Source organism: Gossypium raimondii, chromosome 11, assembly GCF_025698545.1.
Source record: "Gossypium raimondii isolate GPD5lz chromosome 11, ASM2569854v1, whole genome shotgun sequence".
Classification (NCBI taxonomy): Eukaryota; Viridiplantae; Streptophyta; class Magnoliopsida; order Malvales; family Malvaceae; genus Gossypium; species Gossypium raimondii.
Genome location: NC_068575.1, coordinates 20,445,399 through 20,460,976, shown reverse-complemented (window position 1 = coordinate 20,460,976; position 15,578 = coordinate 20,445,399). Strand labels below are relative to the sequence as shown.

Genomic DNA, 15,578 nt, shown 5'->3' with positions numbered 1-15,578 from the left:
GGCTTTGGAGTTGTCATTGGGTCTTTGGTTTTGTCATGGAGGAGTATTTAGGGTTGATCTTGTCCATCTGTTTACGTTGGAGTTAGGTGCATTCGCTTTGATGAATTTCTGATTTGTGGGCGTCATTCTCTGCCATAAGGCCGTTGATGTTTCTTTTCTTTTGTAGTGTGCGTTGTATTGTCTTCGGAATGCTCCATTGGTTTTTTGAGTAGTGCTGGATTCGTTTTGGTGTGTGTTCTGCTTTCGAGTTTATTTTCTGAAACCCTTTTGTGTAATTGATTTTGAAAGAGGATGGATGGATACTATAAATTTATTAAAACGAATGAGTAAATATAAAAATATCTTATCCAAACATAAGCCCTAAAACTGTAAAGATTTCAATCATGGCAGACAAGACATTTAAAAAACTTGTAAATAAAAGATCTGCCTTTTGGCCTTTCAACTTGTTTTCCTAATTCAACAATCTCAGATTCATGGATCCCTCCCCTTTGGCATTCATCACAGAACTTATTGAAAGCACCATTCACATACTTGGCAGCCTCTGCAACTGTCATCTTCTCCACAAGTTTGTGTGGATACATGTCACTTTTATGGTCTCCATTCAGCACTGCTGCCATTTGTACTAATTCTTTTTGGAAATCACTTAATTTCGCCGTCTCTTTTGCTTCAGTAGGTCTCATCTTCACCGGTTCGGGTAATGTAACTGCAATACACAGTAGATTCCAAGTAATTAATTCATGAGTTCTAAAATGCCTGTTTCTCTTTAAATAGTGATAGACTTATTTACCAGGACAATCTACTCTTGGGTTCTTCCTGTTTATAACACCTTCAAAAGTAGCAGCCCAAGCATCACGCTTCGTTAGGAACTCTTTCAGGTTGAAAATCTTTTTGACAGTTGCAGGAATTGATGAATGCTCAAATTCTGAAGTAGGATATGGGCCTAAAGGCCTATGTATCACTGCAAATTCCATTACCATACACACATGATCTAAATAACCCAAGTTAAACGACAACAGTAATGGAGACTCACTAGACTTACCAGTTCCAGGTTCAATCCATGGAGAAACAAAAAATGTAGGAACCCTAACACCAAGCCTATCAAACTTGAAATGATAAGGTTCAGGACCGACAATATCATCAGGGCTAGGAACCCCAGTTGTAGGTGTTGGAACATGGTCATAAAATCCACCATGTTCATCATATGTGATTACCAACAACATTTCTTTCCACTGGGGGCTACTTCGTAGTGCCTCGTATACTTCCTTAACAAATTTTTGTCCTTCTGAGACATCGTGGGACGGATGATCGTCGTTCGCAGGCACCGACAAGAGGTCAAAGTATCGTTGTTCGACGACCACGTAGTTTGGAAGCTTCCCTTCTTCACAATGTTTCTTGAAGTGCAAATCAAATTGATGAAAGTTTTTTAAGTACTTCATTTGTCTAAGGTTCCTGGTAAAATCGACTTCATTCTATCAGATTACATATGAGATTTTTGAAAGTTCGGTGTATTGCTTTGCATATAAACGTGAGAATTTATGAATTTAAACGTCAAAATGACTTTTTTTATTAAGATTTTTTTATAAGAGATAGGAAATAATGATTGTTGAAGATTGAACAAGAGATAAAAAAAAAAAAAAACATAAATACTTTTATCACTTCACGTGTGAATGTGATTTAGTAGGATCTAATTTGAACACAAGTACTAACATATTTTTCCTGTACCGGACGCTAACTTGCTGACTTGATGACACCTTAAAAGCTAATAAGATGTTAGCTTAGAAGACATTAATTAAGCAAGTTGTGTTAGGTAGGAGCATTTCCAGTTTAAGTGAGAAAGTTTCCAATTTTAAATAACCTTTTTTTAAATCGTTAACTGAGTCTTAATACAGCCGACATCAACATTGTTACTAATGCAAAAGAATATAAGTTTGAGTGCAATTATCCTCTAATTTAAGGGTCGAAAAAAATTATAAATAGTTCTAGGAATTGTATTAAAAATTCTTTTTCAAAATCTCTTTGAAAAGCTTAAATAAAACTCAATAAATAAATTTATTTAATAAAAGATTTATTAGACTTATAAATAATAATCATGTTAAAAGACCTTTACTTTTTAAGTTTAAAACTTTTATAAAATTATTTATATAATAACATATAAAAGTTAAATTTTATTGAATTATTTTCATTCACCCAAAAATAAAAAAGGAAAAATTATTTTAGATTTCAATATTAAATATTTATACAATAAAATTATATTATATATAATTTTATAATTAATACATTTATATAACTCAATATAATGTATTGTCTGTATACTAATTATTATTTATAAGCTATTATGGTCAATATATTAATTAAGAAAATAAAATATATGAAAATTAAACCAGCAGGAGTATTAATTTTATTATATGCCAAAAATTTGTACTGTACAAATGCTTAGTGATTAGAGATTATTTTATTATAATATTTGAATTATAAAATCATTGATATAATTTAATTATGTTTATTAAATATTATTTTAAATAATGTTATTTTATATTAATTGCATACGGAAAATCATATTATTTGATATATTACAAAATTAAACATATAAAATCATGTGCAATGTATACGACACATATTGTTGGAAAATCAAATACTAAAAATCAAATACTATTTATTGGAAAATACCAAAGTAACCACATATTGTATAATTACACATGTTAATTATTTAATTATTTTTCAAATAAAATATTAATGATAATTGATGAAATAAATTAAATTATTAAATTAAAAGAATTTTATTGATCATTAAATTAATATTTATGATATAAATTATGCAAAAAATAAAACAAAATTTGTGTCTATTAAAATCATATAGAAGATAAAAACAAACACTATACCATATAAAGAAGTAATAAATTCAGTTTTGAATTTAATAAAATGAATGTTGATTTGAAAATGTAAGAATTAAATTATGAAAAAAATATAATTTTGATATAAAGCAAAATTCTATTGACATATTAAATGGGTGAAACTTACTATAGTTAATTTTACATTTCACTTCACTTTGGTAATATATATATATTCTCTTTTATAGTTAATTTTACATATTACTTCATTTGGTGATAAAAGTTTTTCACTCTTTTATTCCCCATTCATGTGTTGGTTACCCACATCAAACTAATTAATATTTTTAAAACAAATTTAACCATCATCACCCCACAAATTTTTAATGCAAAACTAAACATCTTCCCATTTCAAAACATTTATATAAACTTTGATGATTTTAATTTCACCATTTTAATTTCATCATTTTAAAGACAAAAATAATAAGATATAATATATATATATATATGAGATAGAAATACAGCTATAAGATAAAAAAAATTTACGACTACCATAACCTAATTTGTACCTAAATGAAAAAAAAAAAAGAAAGGATTGTATTGCATGAAACAATTATGTCATGTTTATCCACATTATACCATGTAATCGTATGTATAAAAGTCAACTATTTATTATACATAACATGTGTTAGTTAAATGATACAATATATTTTATATAATTTTGAGATAAGAATGGGATAATCAGGTTTGAACCCGTAAAACGAACTTAGCAATTCATTAATAATTGAATTAATTAATAAATAATTATTTTATATACAAATAAAAAACTCCACAATCCATATTAAGAAGCTACTAAGTGTCCTTGAATTATATTTAGAAAATAAAAACTAAAAGAAATATATGGGTCAAAATATGTTAGTTTTTGTACTTTGAAATTTTTAAAATTTAGTCCTCATATTTATAAAGTTTAAAATTAAGTCCTCTTACTTTTTAATTAAAAAGAAAAACACTCAATCTTATCATTAACATTGTTAGTATTCTTCGTCAAAATCTGTCAACTTGGCATGTTGATTAGACTGTTCTCATATGACGTTGTGCATGGTTAAAAGAAAAGAAACATGTTAAGCTAACAAATTTTAACGGAAATTACCAACAATGATAATGATGGAGTTAGAATTTTAAATTGAAAAAGTAGAGGATTGAATTTTAACTTTTAAAATATAGAGACTAAATCTCAAATTTTCAAAAAGTAAAAGGCTAATAGAATATTTTAACCAAATATATGTCAACTTCCTAAACCTAGTTCTTAAAAATAACCAATAACTCTTATTTTCATTATTTTAAATATAACTATTTATTTATATATTATAAATAAATTAAAATTAATTATAAACCACATGATAAAGACTTATGCACGCACCATGTATATGTGTATGAGCAGCAAACTATTTAAATAAAAAAAAATAAATGAAATAACAATTACCTGAAGAACAAGGTGGAGGGAGGGTATTGATAATATATCCCAAAACTAAAACCACTTTCATCCAATGACTCGAATATTGTCTTTTGAGGAAACCCTTTGATCAGCTTTATTGCGTCATTGCTCGTCTGTCCATACGATGTAGCTGAATGCACAAACATCCGGTTCGGTTGCGTTGAAGCCGGCACCGACGCGAACCACCGGTCACATATTCCGAACTTGGACGCCAGCTCTTTGTAAACAGGCACCGCATCAGGTTTAAACCCTTTCATCACTGCCTCTGCCATTCCCTTTTCGGTCCTCTCAGCGTTTTGAGCGAACCCATTCATTGTGGGTTCATGGGGTGGGTTAGGGAGGTCAGAGCTCCAAGGGTGGCCGAATACTTGCTCGTAAATGGCTTGGATGGAGTGAGCAGGGTCAGGGTCTACGTACTCGGAATTGTCTTTGAAGAAGACCATGGGTGAGTTCGGGTCGGATGTGGAAATGGGGTTGGATTCGGATCCGGTAACGCCATCGATTTCAGGGTTTAGGGACTTGAACCAGCCTAGCATGTGATCGAATGAGCGGTTTTCTTGGACCAATATCACTATGGTTTTGATAGGATACGAGGACGCACTATTGCTGCCTTGGGAAACCATTGTTCTGTTTTTGTATGTTCTTTGCTGGTTTGGAATGGGTTGAGATATATATACATACATATGCAAACTTAAAAAGAAAAAATTTGGGTAAAACAATAAAAAAAACAAAGAAATGATAGGATATTTATTTGATAGAGTTTTGGAGAGGGAAGAAACCCTACTAAGATCACGATATTTTCGATTCGAGAAACACGTATATACATTGAACTCGAGATTTAGTTTAGTTGATTCCTACAATTAGAGCATAGATAATCTTCTCAAAGTTACATAAAACATATACACACATGGCAAACATCATTTCTTACATACAGAGATTTAGAAAACGTGAAATATGAGTTAATACATGTGGCAGATAATTATGAGTTCATAAAATAATACTTCGCATTTTCTTGATGGAAGAAGTTTTTTCCCTTAAGAAAGATATTGATAATGGAGAATATGCTTTGGGTCGCTTGTATACCAAGTGAAAAGAATGTGCCTAAATAGAATTTCCGCAAAACCAGGGGCGAAGAGGTCTACTATGTTGGTTAGACTGATGTAATTCTGTTTATGGAGTCGCCCCTTTATGGCGTTTTATAATCCAAATATCTACATGCTGGACAATGGATACAATTTTTTATTATTGGATTGGTTTCGTCTATTAACCAGATTATAATTCAATTCAAAAATATCCTATAACTCTTTATTCTTTGTAAATTTAGAATATAGTCCTTATATTTTTATTTATAAAAATTTAGTCAATGTATATTTTAGATTTCAAAATTAACTTCAACTGTTAACATTGTTAAATATACATTCATCACAACATCATTTTCTTACTTACATTGCACCCAAGTGTATTTCCTTTTATTTCAAAATATCACACTAACAATTTTTTTTAAAATAACAATGTAAATAATCGGACTTGAATTTTAAAAGTGAAAAGTAGATAGACTAAATTTTAAAAATAAAAGTACATGAACTAAATTCTAAATTTGTGACAAGTAGAGAAACCTATGACATATTTTAACCAACTACAAAACCACGCTTTGAAGGGATTAAAGGAGAAAACTACTTTCATGCTCTCCTCCGAAATGGGAGCTACCATGCTAGCTTTGTCTGTATAAGGATAACCAATGAAGGTTTGAAAGGTTAACACTTAAGAGGCTTCTACCTTAGACGAGGTAAATAGGCTGGTGGAGAATGAATTAACAATTTCTTCAACTCCCTCTCTACCGGTGATCTGTAACAGTTCGTTTTTCAGTGGTATCGAAAACAGTGATTTTAGGACTACAATTTTGATGAGAGAGTTCATAAATATATTTAATTAATATTTATGAATTAAATATAGTATAATAGTGAATTGTGATTTAATAGGTTTTATTAATTGATCAGTTAGTTAAGGTACAAGTGGTGCATACCGAAAGTCAAGTGGTTTTAAAAAATGAGGTATCAGAATCTCATTTCGGTAAATTGAGTCCGTGGATATTTTTACTAAATATTTAAGGAGCTTTTATATAGGTGAATTGAAGTTTAGTCCAAAATTTTTAGTGATTAGATGACTAATTAAGGTATAGGACTAAATCGTAAAAACTATAAAATTTAGTCACTATTAATTTTTATTAGTTAAATTGCTTATCTAGTAAATATTTAAGGTTTAATATAGAAATTATGCCATATTTAATTATAGTGGGACGACTTGTACTTAGTTTTGTTATATTTTATATGTTAATTTAAAGTTAAATTAATAATAGTACAGTTAAAACATAAAAATAATGATCACCTTCTTCGTTTCACCATGGAAAATAGGAAACCAAAGCATGAGAAGACATTGTTAAAACTTCCCAGGTTCGACGAAGTGCATGTGAGGCTATTTCTAACCCGTTTTTCGTAAATTTTATATTTTTGAAATCATCGCAACTAGGTCCAGCTAACTCGTACCTTCATTTTCAAAACTGATAAAGATTTAAAAAGTTATCATTGATGTTATTTGAAGTTTTTGAATGTTTATGGTAGATTTTGGACATAGAAATGAAATATGATTAATTTGTTAAGTAAATTTTGTTAGTTTTGAGTTAGGGACTAAATTTTGAATATATTAAAATTGGTATGAAATTTTTGTAAATTGTGATAATAGCAGGGTGTATATGGACATAATTGAAGCAAGTTTAAAATTTGGAGTTCAAATTTGGAAGATATAATAAGTTCGGTTTAGGGACTAAATTGAATAAAATACAAAATTTTAGAGGCCATTCGAATAATGAAATTAAAATTTTATATACTTATAATAGGATGACATAATATGTTTGGAAGATATATTGAATTCAATTATCGAATAGATAGAAAATTGGACCAAATTGAAGAAAATAAGGAAATGATAAAAATTATTGATTAGTCCTTTGAGAGTTGTTTGATTGTTGTCTTAACCAGGTAAGTTCATACGGTATATTTGTGTTAAATTTTTATGCATTTGGAATTATAATTGTAATGATGTTTAATTGAAATTTTAATTGTTTATGCTTCGATAAAAAAAGGGTGAGATAAAGAATTAAATTGAATACGATGAATTGCAAATTGAAATAATTATGGAATTGACCTTACATTGGGCTAAAATAGAATGTGTTATGTGATGAGGTAATGATTTAATGAAATGATCGACTTGATTTGATTTAGACTAGTTGATAGTGATAAGGACTAAATTGAATATATATATAAAAAAGTGTATCTATATGTGTGTGTGTGTGTGTGTCTAATTGAATGCATATAGATATGGTTGATGTTGTCATGAGTACGGATGAATGATTTGATGACGAAAATATATGTGAATTGAGATGTTGATTGATAATAAATTGATTAATGAATACCCTATTAACTATTCAGGCAGAGTCAAATATAGTTGGCATGCCATAGGATAGGAAGAGTTCAGAGTTACTTCGACTACAAGTCGATGAGGAACTAGGTACCAATTTGTTTTGGTTATACTGATTAGACACTGGGTGCCAAACTTATTGATAGCACTAGGCGCAACTATTTGCTTCGAATTTATCCGATGAGGCATTGGGTGCCAAATTGGTATGTTGGTTGGATCGGTATATCCATCCAAGTTCGAGTAGTATTAATAGGAAAATAAATGGTAAAAACGAAATATATGATATTTGAAATGGCAAATGACGTGAAATGGAAGTGAAATGTGAAATGGAATATGAAACTATGAAATGAGTTGTGAACATTTATTGATTATGTTCAATGAATCCATGAATTTGGAAATTGAGATGGAATATGATTCGTAATTAGTATTATGAAATGAAATAGTAATTGACATTAAATTAACAATTGATATATATATTTGCTATAAAGATGAATTGATATGAAATAGGAATAAAGTTTATCCAATTTAATATGAATTTGATTGAGAATTCAAATTATGAAATGAAAAATAATGTTTGACATAATTTGAAATGGGATGTATTAAGGGTAAATAGGTGGTATGATATGATTAAGATAGTGAGATGATTAAATGATTGTTTATTTTATGAATGATAACGAAATGTTGAATTAAGTGAATTGAAATGTTATATGAATGAATTAATATATAGTATGATAAATGTTGAACTCACCTTTTTAATATGTGATTTGCCATGATAGGCAAACTTTATCAAGCTAAGTAACATGTAGTGTATAATTATAGCTGAGGTAAGTTATTTGGTTTTAATACTTGTGAACTTCCTAATCAACTGTAATGCTTACTCTCTTGTTTCCTTTTTCCCTGTAGTGTTAATTAGCAGAACGTGTCAGGCGAATTGTTGAAAAGCTCACACTATTCCGATATTGATTATGTAGTCTTTTGACCATATTAAGGCTTGGTTATGTGTGGCATGTACTTAGGAGTTGTTTTGGTTTACTTATACAGTGATATGGCTTGAAACCCTTTTTGGTGTGATTATGACAAAGAATATACTTGTTGAAAACATATGAATTAGTAAATGGTTTGAATTGTGTATTTGGTATTTGAGATGAAATTTTGAGTATGCAATTATACAGGTAATATGATGTCATGATATAGATTAGTTGGTTTGAAATAGAACTATATAATATTTGGCATGTACCTAAGAGAGTTATGTGGTTGTATATGTTATGCTTTGAATGAATTTAGCATTTTAAATGATATGTGAATATGTATATAACAATGAGTTTGTTAATGATCTTGGTATTTGGTAATTTTTATTGATTGTTTAGGTATGTATGTTATAATGCTTATGTGGTGATAAAGTAACTTGTTTGAAATATGCTTAGTAAATGAATGGTATGTATATGATAGGTTTGAATAAATTTGGTAAGGTATTATGCATGCTTGAATGGTTGATATTGAATTATTATCATAACGTGTTATAAATAAATAAATGAGGTATGCTATGTTAATTGTTTTGAGATGCCTTAGAGGGCATATTGGATTGTTTTGAATATGGTATTATGTTTATATTTGAATTGTTGGATTTAGGTGCCAATTGTGGCATATTGGTTGTATGTTTGTAATGGTTTGAATGAGTTTTATGCAGGTTATTTGTGTACCTATATGCATCTATGAGCTAAGATATAGATTTGGGCATGAAATGAACTTCTAAATTTATGATTTTGACCATCTGGGTAAAAGTATCGATACTAGGGACCAAGGTATTGATACTTGACCAAATGAACAGTGTTTTCAAAATGGCATAATGCTAAAATGGTATCCATATTGATTTTTGTATCGATACATTTGTTAAAAATATAGATACTAGTTCCTTTTGTATCAATACTTAGTTCTAATTTTTGAAAATTTTTAGATTGGTCCTTAATCATGCTCGAATCTATTAAACTATGTTTGTATGCTCAATTTAGCCTCTGTTTGGTTAATAACTTCTATTGTGCATGTATTTAGAAAATTTTGATGACTTAAATTGAATTCAATGTTATGATTTGCATATGAATGTTTCAATAACTGTAGTAGCATCTTGAACGTGAATTTTTCCCCTTTAATGAGCCAATTTACTTAGAATTTCATAAGCCATAAGTCTTCCTTCTATTTGAGGATATCTTGATATTACCTAGTAAATGTGGCTTAGAGTGTAAGAGGAAGTCATTAGGCTAAATTTTAAGTGTACTATCAATCTCCTTCAATCTAGCAATTAGTTTTTATTCTCTTTATGAAATACATCCCCCAACATGTTGTGGTTCCATTGCTTAAGAATGTGGGTGAAAGTCTAAATGGTCGTAGGAAGTGACTTGTTAGATCTATCCAGACATTAATTTGATAAAATTTGATTAAAATCAAGGTGATCAAGTCACATCTTTTGAAATCTAAAACACCTATTGTATGGGTGGTTAGATTTATTAGTCAGTTCCAATAGGATTGACCTATGTTCGGTCTTGGTTTTTACAAATTGAGCAACTTTGGCATTCTCAAATAGCAAGCACAATAAAGGACTAGAAAACACTAAGTCAAATTCTTTTTTGGATAAGTTGGTTAATTGAGCTTAAGTTAGACCAAGTGAGTTAAGGGCCTTTAAAGCCAAGATCCACAATATCATAGCAATTCAAACAATTGTGAATTCTCTAAGTTAGACTGGGGAGATCAATCTCTTACCTTTCTTATCTTGAATATATGCACATCATTAAATTTACCCACCATTAGTCATAGTAAGGCATGCAATTGAGCAATCTTTTTCAAATTTTTCAAAAGAAGCCGTCTAAACTTAAATTTTGGGCTAGCATAAATGGAAAAAATAACCAAGCATGGTCTGAAGGGCGTACCTTTACTAGAACGTTTATTACCTACTTTGTAGTGCATAACTCCTCAAACATCACTAAATCTATGTGCCAAAGGATTCAAAGTCTGCCTTGAATTCCAATAACATTTGTAATAACCTAGGCACCAAATAGAGTTGACCCATAATTTGGCTTATGTCTATACATTGCACCTTAGTCTTGGCAACAATTATAATTCGAGGATAATGGATTTCCATCACATCTCTTATAGTTTTAGTGAATTTCGTGCTTCTAACCCCTATTATTACAAATTATTATTGACATTGGGTTCATAATCTAGGGTTATCGAGCCTATTGTATTTCTACATACCCATAAAACTTAAATTTAGGGCTAGCATAGATATCAAAAAATAATCAACCATGGTCTAAAGGACGTACCTTTACTAGAACGTGAATTTCTTGCTCCATAGTGCACAACTCCTCAATCGTCACCAAACCTAATTGCCAAAGCGAAAGTCTGACTTGAAATCCAATAACATTTCTAATGATCTAGGCATCAAATAGGAGTTGACCCATAATCTAGCTTATGTCTATGCATTGCACCTTAGTCTTGGTAACCATCATGATTTAAAGATAATGGATTGCCACCAAGTCTCTTACAATTCTAGTGAATTACGAGTTCCTAACCCCCTATTGTTCATTACAAGCATTGAAATCAGGTTCATAAATCTATGGTTATTATATTGGGATTTAGTGCCCTTAGTGTAGTGGTTACGTCTATGTACTTGTAATTTTTTGAACAAATTGATTGATAAAACTCCACCATTATCACTAATATATTTTTTATAGTGTCCTCAATATCTTTTGCACACAAAACAAAATGAAAGTAAATATTGCTCATTTATTATCTAACGTTTAACTAATATTAAGTTGCATTACGTGGCTGGATCGTAATGCGAGAAGACAACTTGTATTAGTAGATAATCCAAACAAGTCCTTTGTCTAATGAAAATGGAGCAAGTTAACAGAAAGACTAATATGTCCTCTATCAAGTCCAATTAGGGAGATACCTTGTCTTGGCATGTTAAAAGAGGATGATATGTTGCAATTGAGATATTCTTAGTGTGCACCCAATTTAGCTTTAACCTTGGAAATTGGTTTTGCACCACTAAAATTTGAAGAAATCTCAACCTAATGATTTTTATTCTATGCACATTTTATAGATCATTTGGGGATATTTTCAATTTGTAAGAAGCATCATCCCAATAGTTATAAGAAAATCATTTGAGTTGTAACGACTTTTCAACTTTTTAGTATTTATAGCATCTACTTGGGTCTCTAAACTTGTTTTAGAACTTTTATTTTAGAAAAACATGTTATTTGATCATTTTTATTTTGATGTATTCTTAAGTCTTTTTAAAACAATTATCTTCTCTCTCTTTTCAATTGAATTAATAAGGATTGATGTTAAGCTTATGTAATTGTGACTTTTTCATTTTACTTGGAATTCCATATATTTATTTAGTATGTCTCTAAGCATGATATTATATGTTATTGTCTAGATTAGATATAACTTGCTAATATTGTATTAGTTTAGTGTCTAACATGTTTAGGGAGTGTTTTGGGCATGCATGACTTGAAATGTCAATTTTTCTTTTTTTCATTTTTTAAATTTTGTCTTGAGAAAGATAGATCATTTTTTTTCCATTTTTGGGCTTTTGTCTCAAGACAGAGCAACCTTGTCTCAAGACAAATAGAACATTTTTATGAAAACATGCATTTCTGGGTGCATCTCGAGAAATTGAGGGATAAGTCTCAAGACATGGTCATATTATCTCGAGACATGAAAGTTCATAGCTAAAATTTGATTCTAGGGTTTACAATTCTCAAGACATGGACCATGTATCTCAAGACATCAGGCCTTGTTTCAATACTACGGCCCTGGTATTGAAGCCTGGCTCCTTGTTTGACTAAAATCGACCCTATAACTTCATAATAGGGCCCATCTGAGCTTAGTTTTATTTATAATGGTCCCCTAATGTGATACTCTATATCTACTCATCTTTCGAACTGAGTGTAGGAATATTAATAAAGTAATAAAATATTCAAGTGCGTGACAAATACATAACCAATGATTTTTCATACATTGAAAACATAAATTGTCTCTCTTCTTTAAAAATTTATCTTGAGAGGGCTTGTTATTTTCTTATTTATTTCTATGTTTCAAATTCTAATGGTGAGAAGAATTGTTATGATTTTTCACTTTTGGTGGTTATTATTATGTCACTTACCATGTCCACAATTATATTGTTTAAATTTATTATGCTTGGATTTGCTTTAGTATAGTATATATCCAAGAAGATGAACTTCTAAACATCCTAATAATTTTTTATTTAAATGAACCAATATCACAAAAGTTATATTTAAAAATCAAGAGCATTTGAAAATTACTATATGCATTAAAATATAAGCAACTTATTATTAATATAATTTTATCAAAACCCAAAATTTTAAGATATTAAATAATAAAAGAATATTACTATATAACATTTTTTTTCAAATACCATACAATAGTCAACAATCATCTGAAAATAATTTATTGTGAAGGCTAATTAATAAACTTTATAAACTAATCGAAATTTCATAATTTAACTTAGGTCAATATCCTATGTCTCAAGATTTACAATATATCAATTCACAATAATTAATCAACTTTATAAACTCATAGAAATTTCATAATTTAACTTAGATCAATATCCTATGTCTCAAGATGTACAATATATCAATATAAAGTACTAGAATTAATATATAACTTTATAACAAGTTATGAAGCCTTACTTTATAATAGAAATATAATAGTCTAATAATTAAGTTCACAATTTCATCATGATTAATCTATCATATGCTCTACCTATAACAAATATGTTATAGTAAAATTAAGTATAATAAATATATTTGAAGGTTGCTAACATCATCCTCATAATTATGGTTGTTATCACAAGTTTTATCACGAGCCTTTGAAATAACTTTATTTTCAAATTAATAAGTTTGTGGTAAAAAATTTAAAAATTTAGATTTTTAGATGAATAATATTTTATAATAAAAGCTTTATAAAGCGGCTTGCAAATCTAAAAGAGATGAATAAAGGATTATAAGTAAAGGCATAAAGTTGATAGCCACAAAATATAATTGTAAAATTTCAAATTGCATACTTGACAATAGCATATGTATAATATTCATGGGATAATTAATTACACTAAATACATGATATATTTTTAAAATTCTCTTAAGGCTAACTTTTATGGAAATTGAGTATAAGATTGTTTCATCTTTCTTTTATGCTTGTATTAAAAATATTTGTGTTAAAAAGTTCATTTGTGGGATCCCGGAGAAATTTCTATTCTTCTATTGTAATGGATTCGATGATCGGAGATATGACTTTCGCTAGAAGGGGTATTAGATGACCAACCAAGAAGGGACAACGTAGACTGGCAGAGCCGCCTGATCCAGATGACCCTGTGGTGGATGACAAGGGTATGAAAGTGAACCCCACTAACATTACACCAATTTCATGGAAAGATAAGTTAATGGGCGATATGGCTAATGTGATGAATACCTAAAAAGATGGAAATTTTGATCTGCAAAAGGGAGATGCTAAAAATGAGATTGTTGATGGCATTCCTTCCATCACTTTCTCTGAAAAAGTGCACCAGTTCATCGCAAAACGTATGTCTAGGAGGGTAATTGTTAAGTTGCTTGGAAGGAGAATTTCATATCTTACAACATGTAGCAAACTGAAAGCAATCTACAAGGCGAATCATCCGCTGCAAATTCTTGATTTGGAAAACGACTATTTTTAGTCAAGTTTCATGAGAAGGAAGAGTACCTTGTTACTTTGTCGGGAGGACCCTAGACAATTTTACGAAACTATCTCACTATGAGGCCGTGGACACCTACTTTCTCGATAGATTAAATTCAACCAAAAAACCTATTGGTCTAGATTAGGTTACTGAGGCTGTCAGAGGGCATGTACACAAAAAGTCTTTTCAAGTTTATTGGAAGTGAAATCGGCCTATTGGCAAAGATCGACCGAAAGATTGAAAATAATTCCAAAGGGCAATTTGCTAAGCCAGTAGTCTACATTGATTAAGGGGAGCCATTGGTCTCTAAGGTTAAAATTGATGGGAAAATGTAAAGGGTCGAATATGAATCCTTACCCATGGTTTGTTTTGATTGTGGGAGATTTTGGCACTACCGAGAAATTTGTTCGCGTAAAATGGGTCAAGGAGTTGCATTGGAGATGGAGGAAGATCAATCGTGTGTTGGGGAATCTAGGATGTAGGGGAAAGTGGAGGATAAGCAATTTTGCCCTTGGATGCTTGTTGACTATAGATAGAGGAGGAAACCCCGAGCAAGAGAGAAACCTATTGATGACTTGGATAGCGGGATGGTTGGTGGTTCCAGATTTGGGGTTCTCAATGAGATTAACAGAAAGGAGAACAAGGAAGAATCTTGGGCTTTCAATGGCATTAATAGAAGCCGAATTTCAAGGAAATCGAATGTGGGAATTGAAGAGGCTACAAGGGAGGAAGGTAAAGTGGCTTTGTCAAACAAGTCTGAAAATATAAAGAAAGGATTTGGAAAGATTAGAGGTAAGGGGGTCATCGTTGCAAATGGGTCAAATCCCATTAATTGTAACACCCCTTACCCGCATTCCTGATCGGAACAGAGTATGAGGTATTACTAAATTTTTAAAAAAATTTCGACAGCATTTCTGCTTATTTTTGCTTAAACCTCCTGCAAGTTTTCAAACACAATCCAATATTGCAACCAAGTTCAGTTGTATAAACATACACAATTTAACCATTAATAAACACTACATTTTAAATCGAACCATAACATATATTTACA

General features: G+C 30.2%; 1 protein-coding gene across 2 annotated transcripts; it reads right to left on the bottom strand.

The window, feature by feature from the left end:
• Positions 1 to 292: 292 nt before the first annotated feature.
• On the bottom strand, positions 293 to 5,131 carry LOC105804333 (non-specific phospholipase C4). 2 transcript variants are annotated; one of them, XM_012636896.2, is made up of 4 exons: positions 4,309 to 5,130; positions 1,040 to 1,449; positions 788 to 958; positions 293 to 703 (listed from the first exon to the last, which is right to left on the bottom strand). In XM_012636896.2, the coding sequence occupies exons 1-4, from the start codon at positions 5,001 to 5,003 to the stop codon at positions 378 to 380; spliced, it is 1,602 nt and encodes a 533-aa protein (XP_012492350.1). In that variant the 5' UTR covers positions 5,004 to 5,130; the 3' UTR covers positions 293 to 377. The 2 variants fall into 2 exon arrangements, with proteins under 2 accessions (XP_012492350.1, XP_012492349.1); XM_012636895.2 differs by having other exon boundaries at positions 788 to 1,449; positions 4,309 to 5,131.
• Positions 5,132 to 15,578: the final 10,447 nt, after the last annotated feature.

Coding starts and splice junctions, on each gene's coding strand:
- LOC105804333 (XM_012636895.2), bottom strand. CDS start 5,003: ATGTATGTATATATATCTCAACCCATTCCAAACCAGCAAAGAACATAC. Junction 1,450..4,308: donor CCCTCCACCTTGTTCTTCAG/GTAATTGTTATT, acceptor CGATTTTACCAG/GAACCTTAGACAAATGAAGT. Junction 704..787: donor CCCAAGAGTAGATTGTCCTG/GTAAATAAGTCT, acceptor TGTGTATTGCAG/TTACATTACCCGAACCGGTG.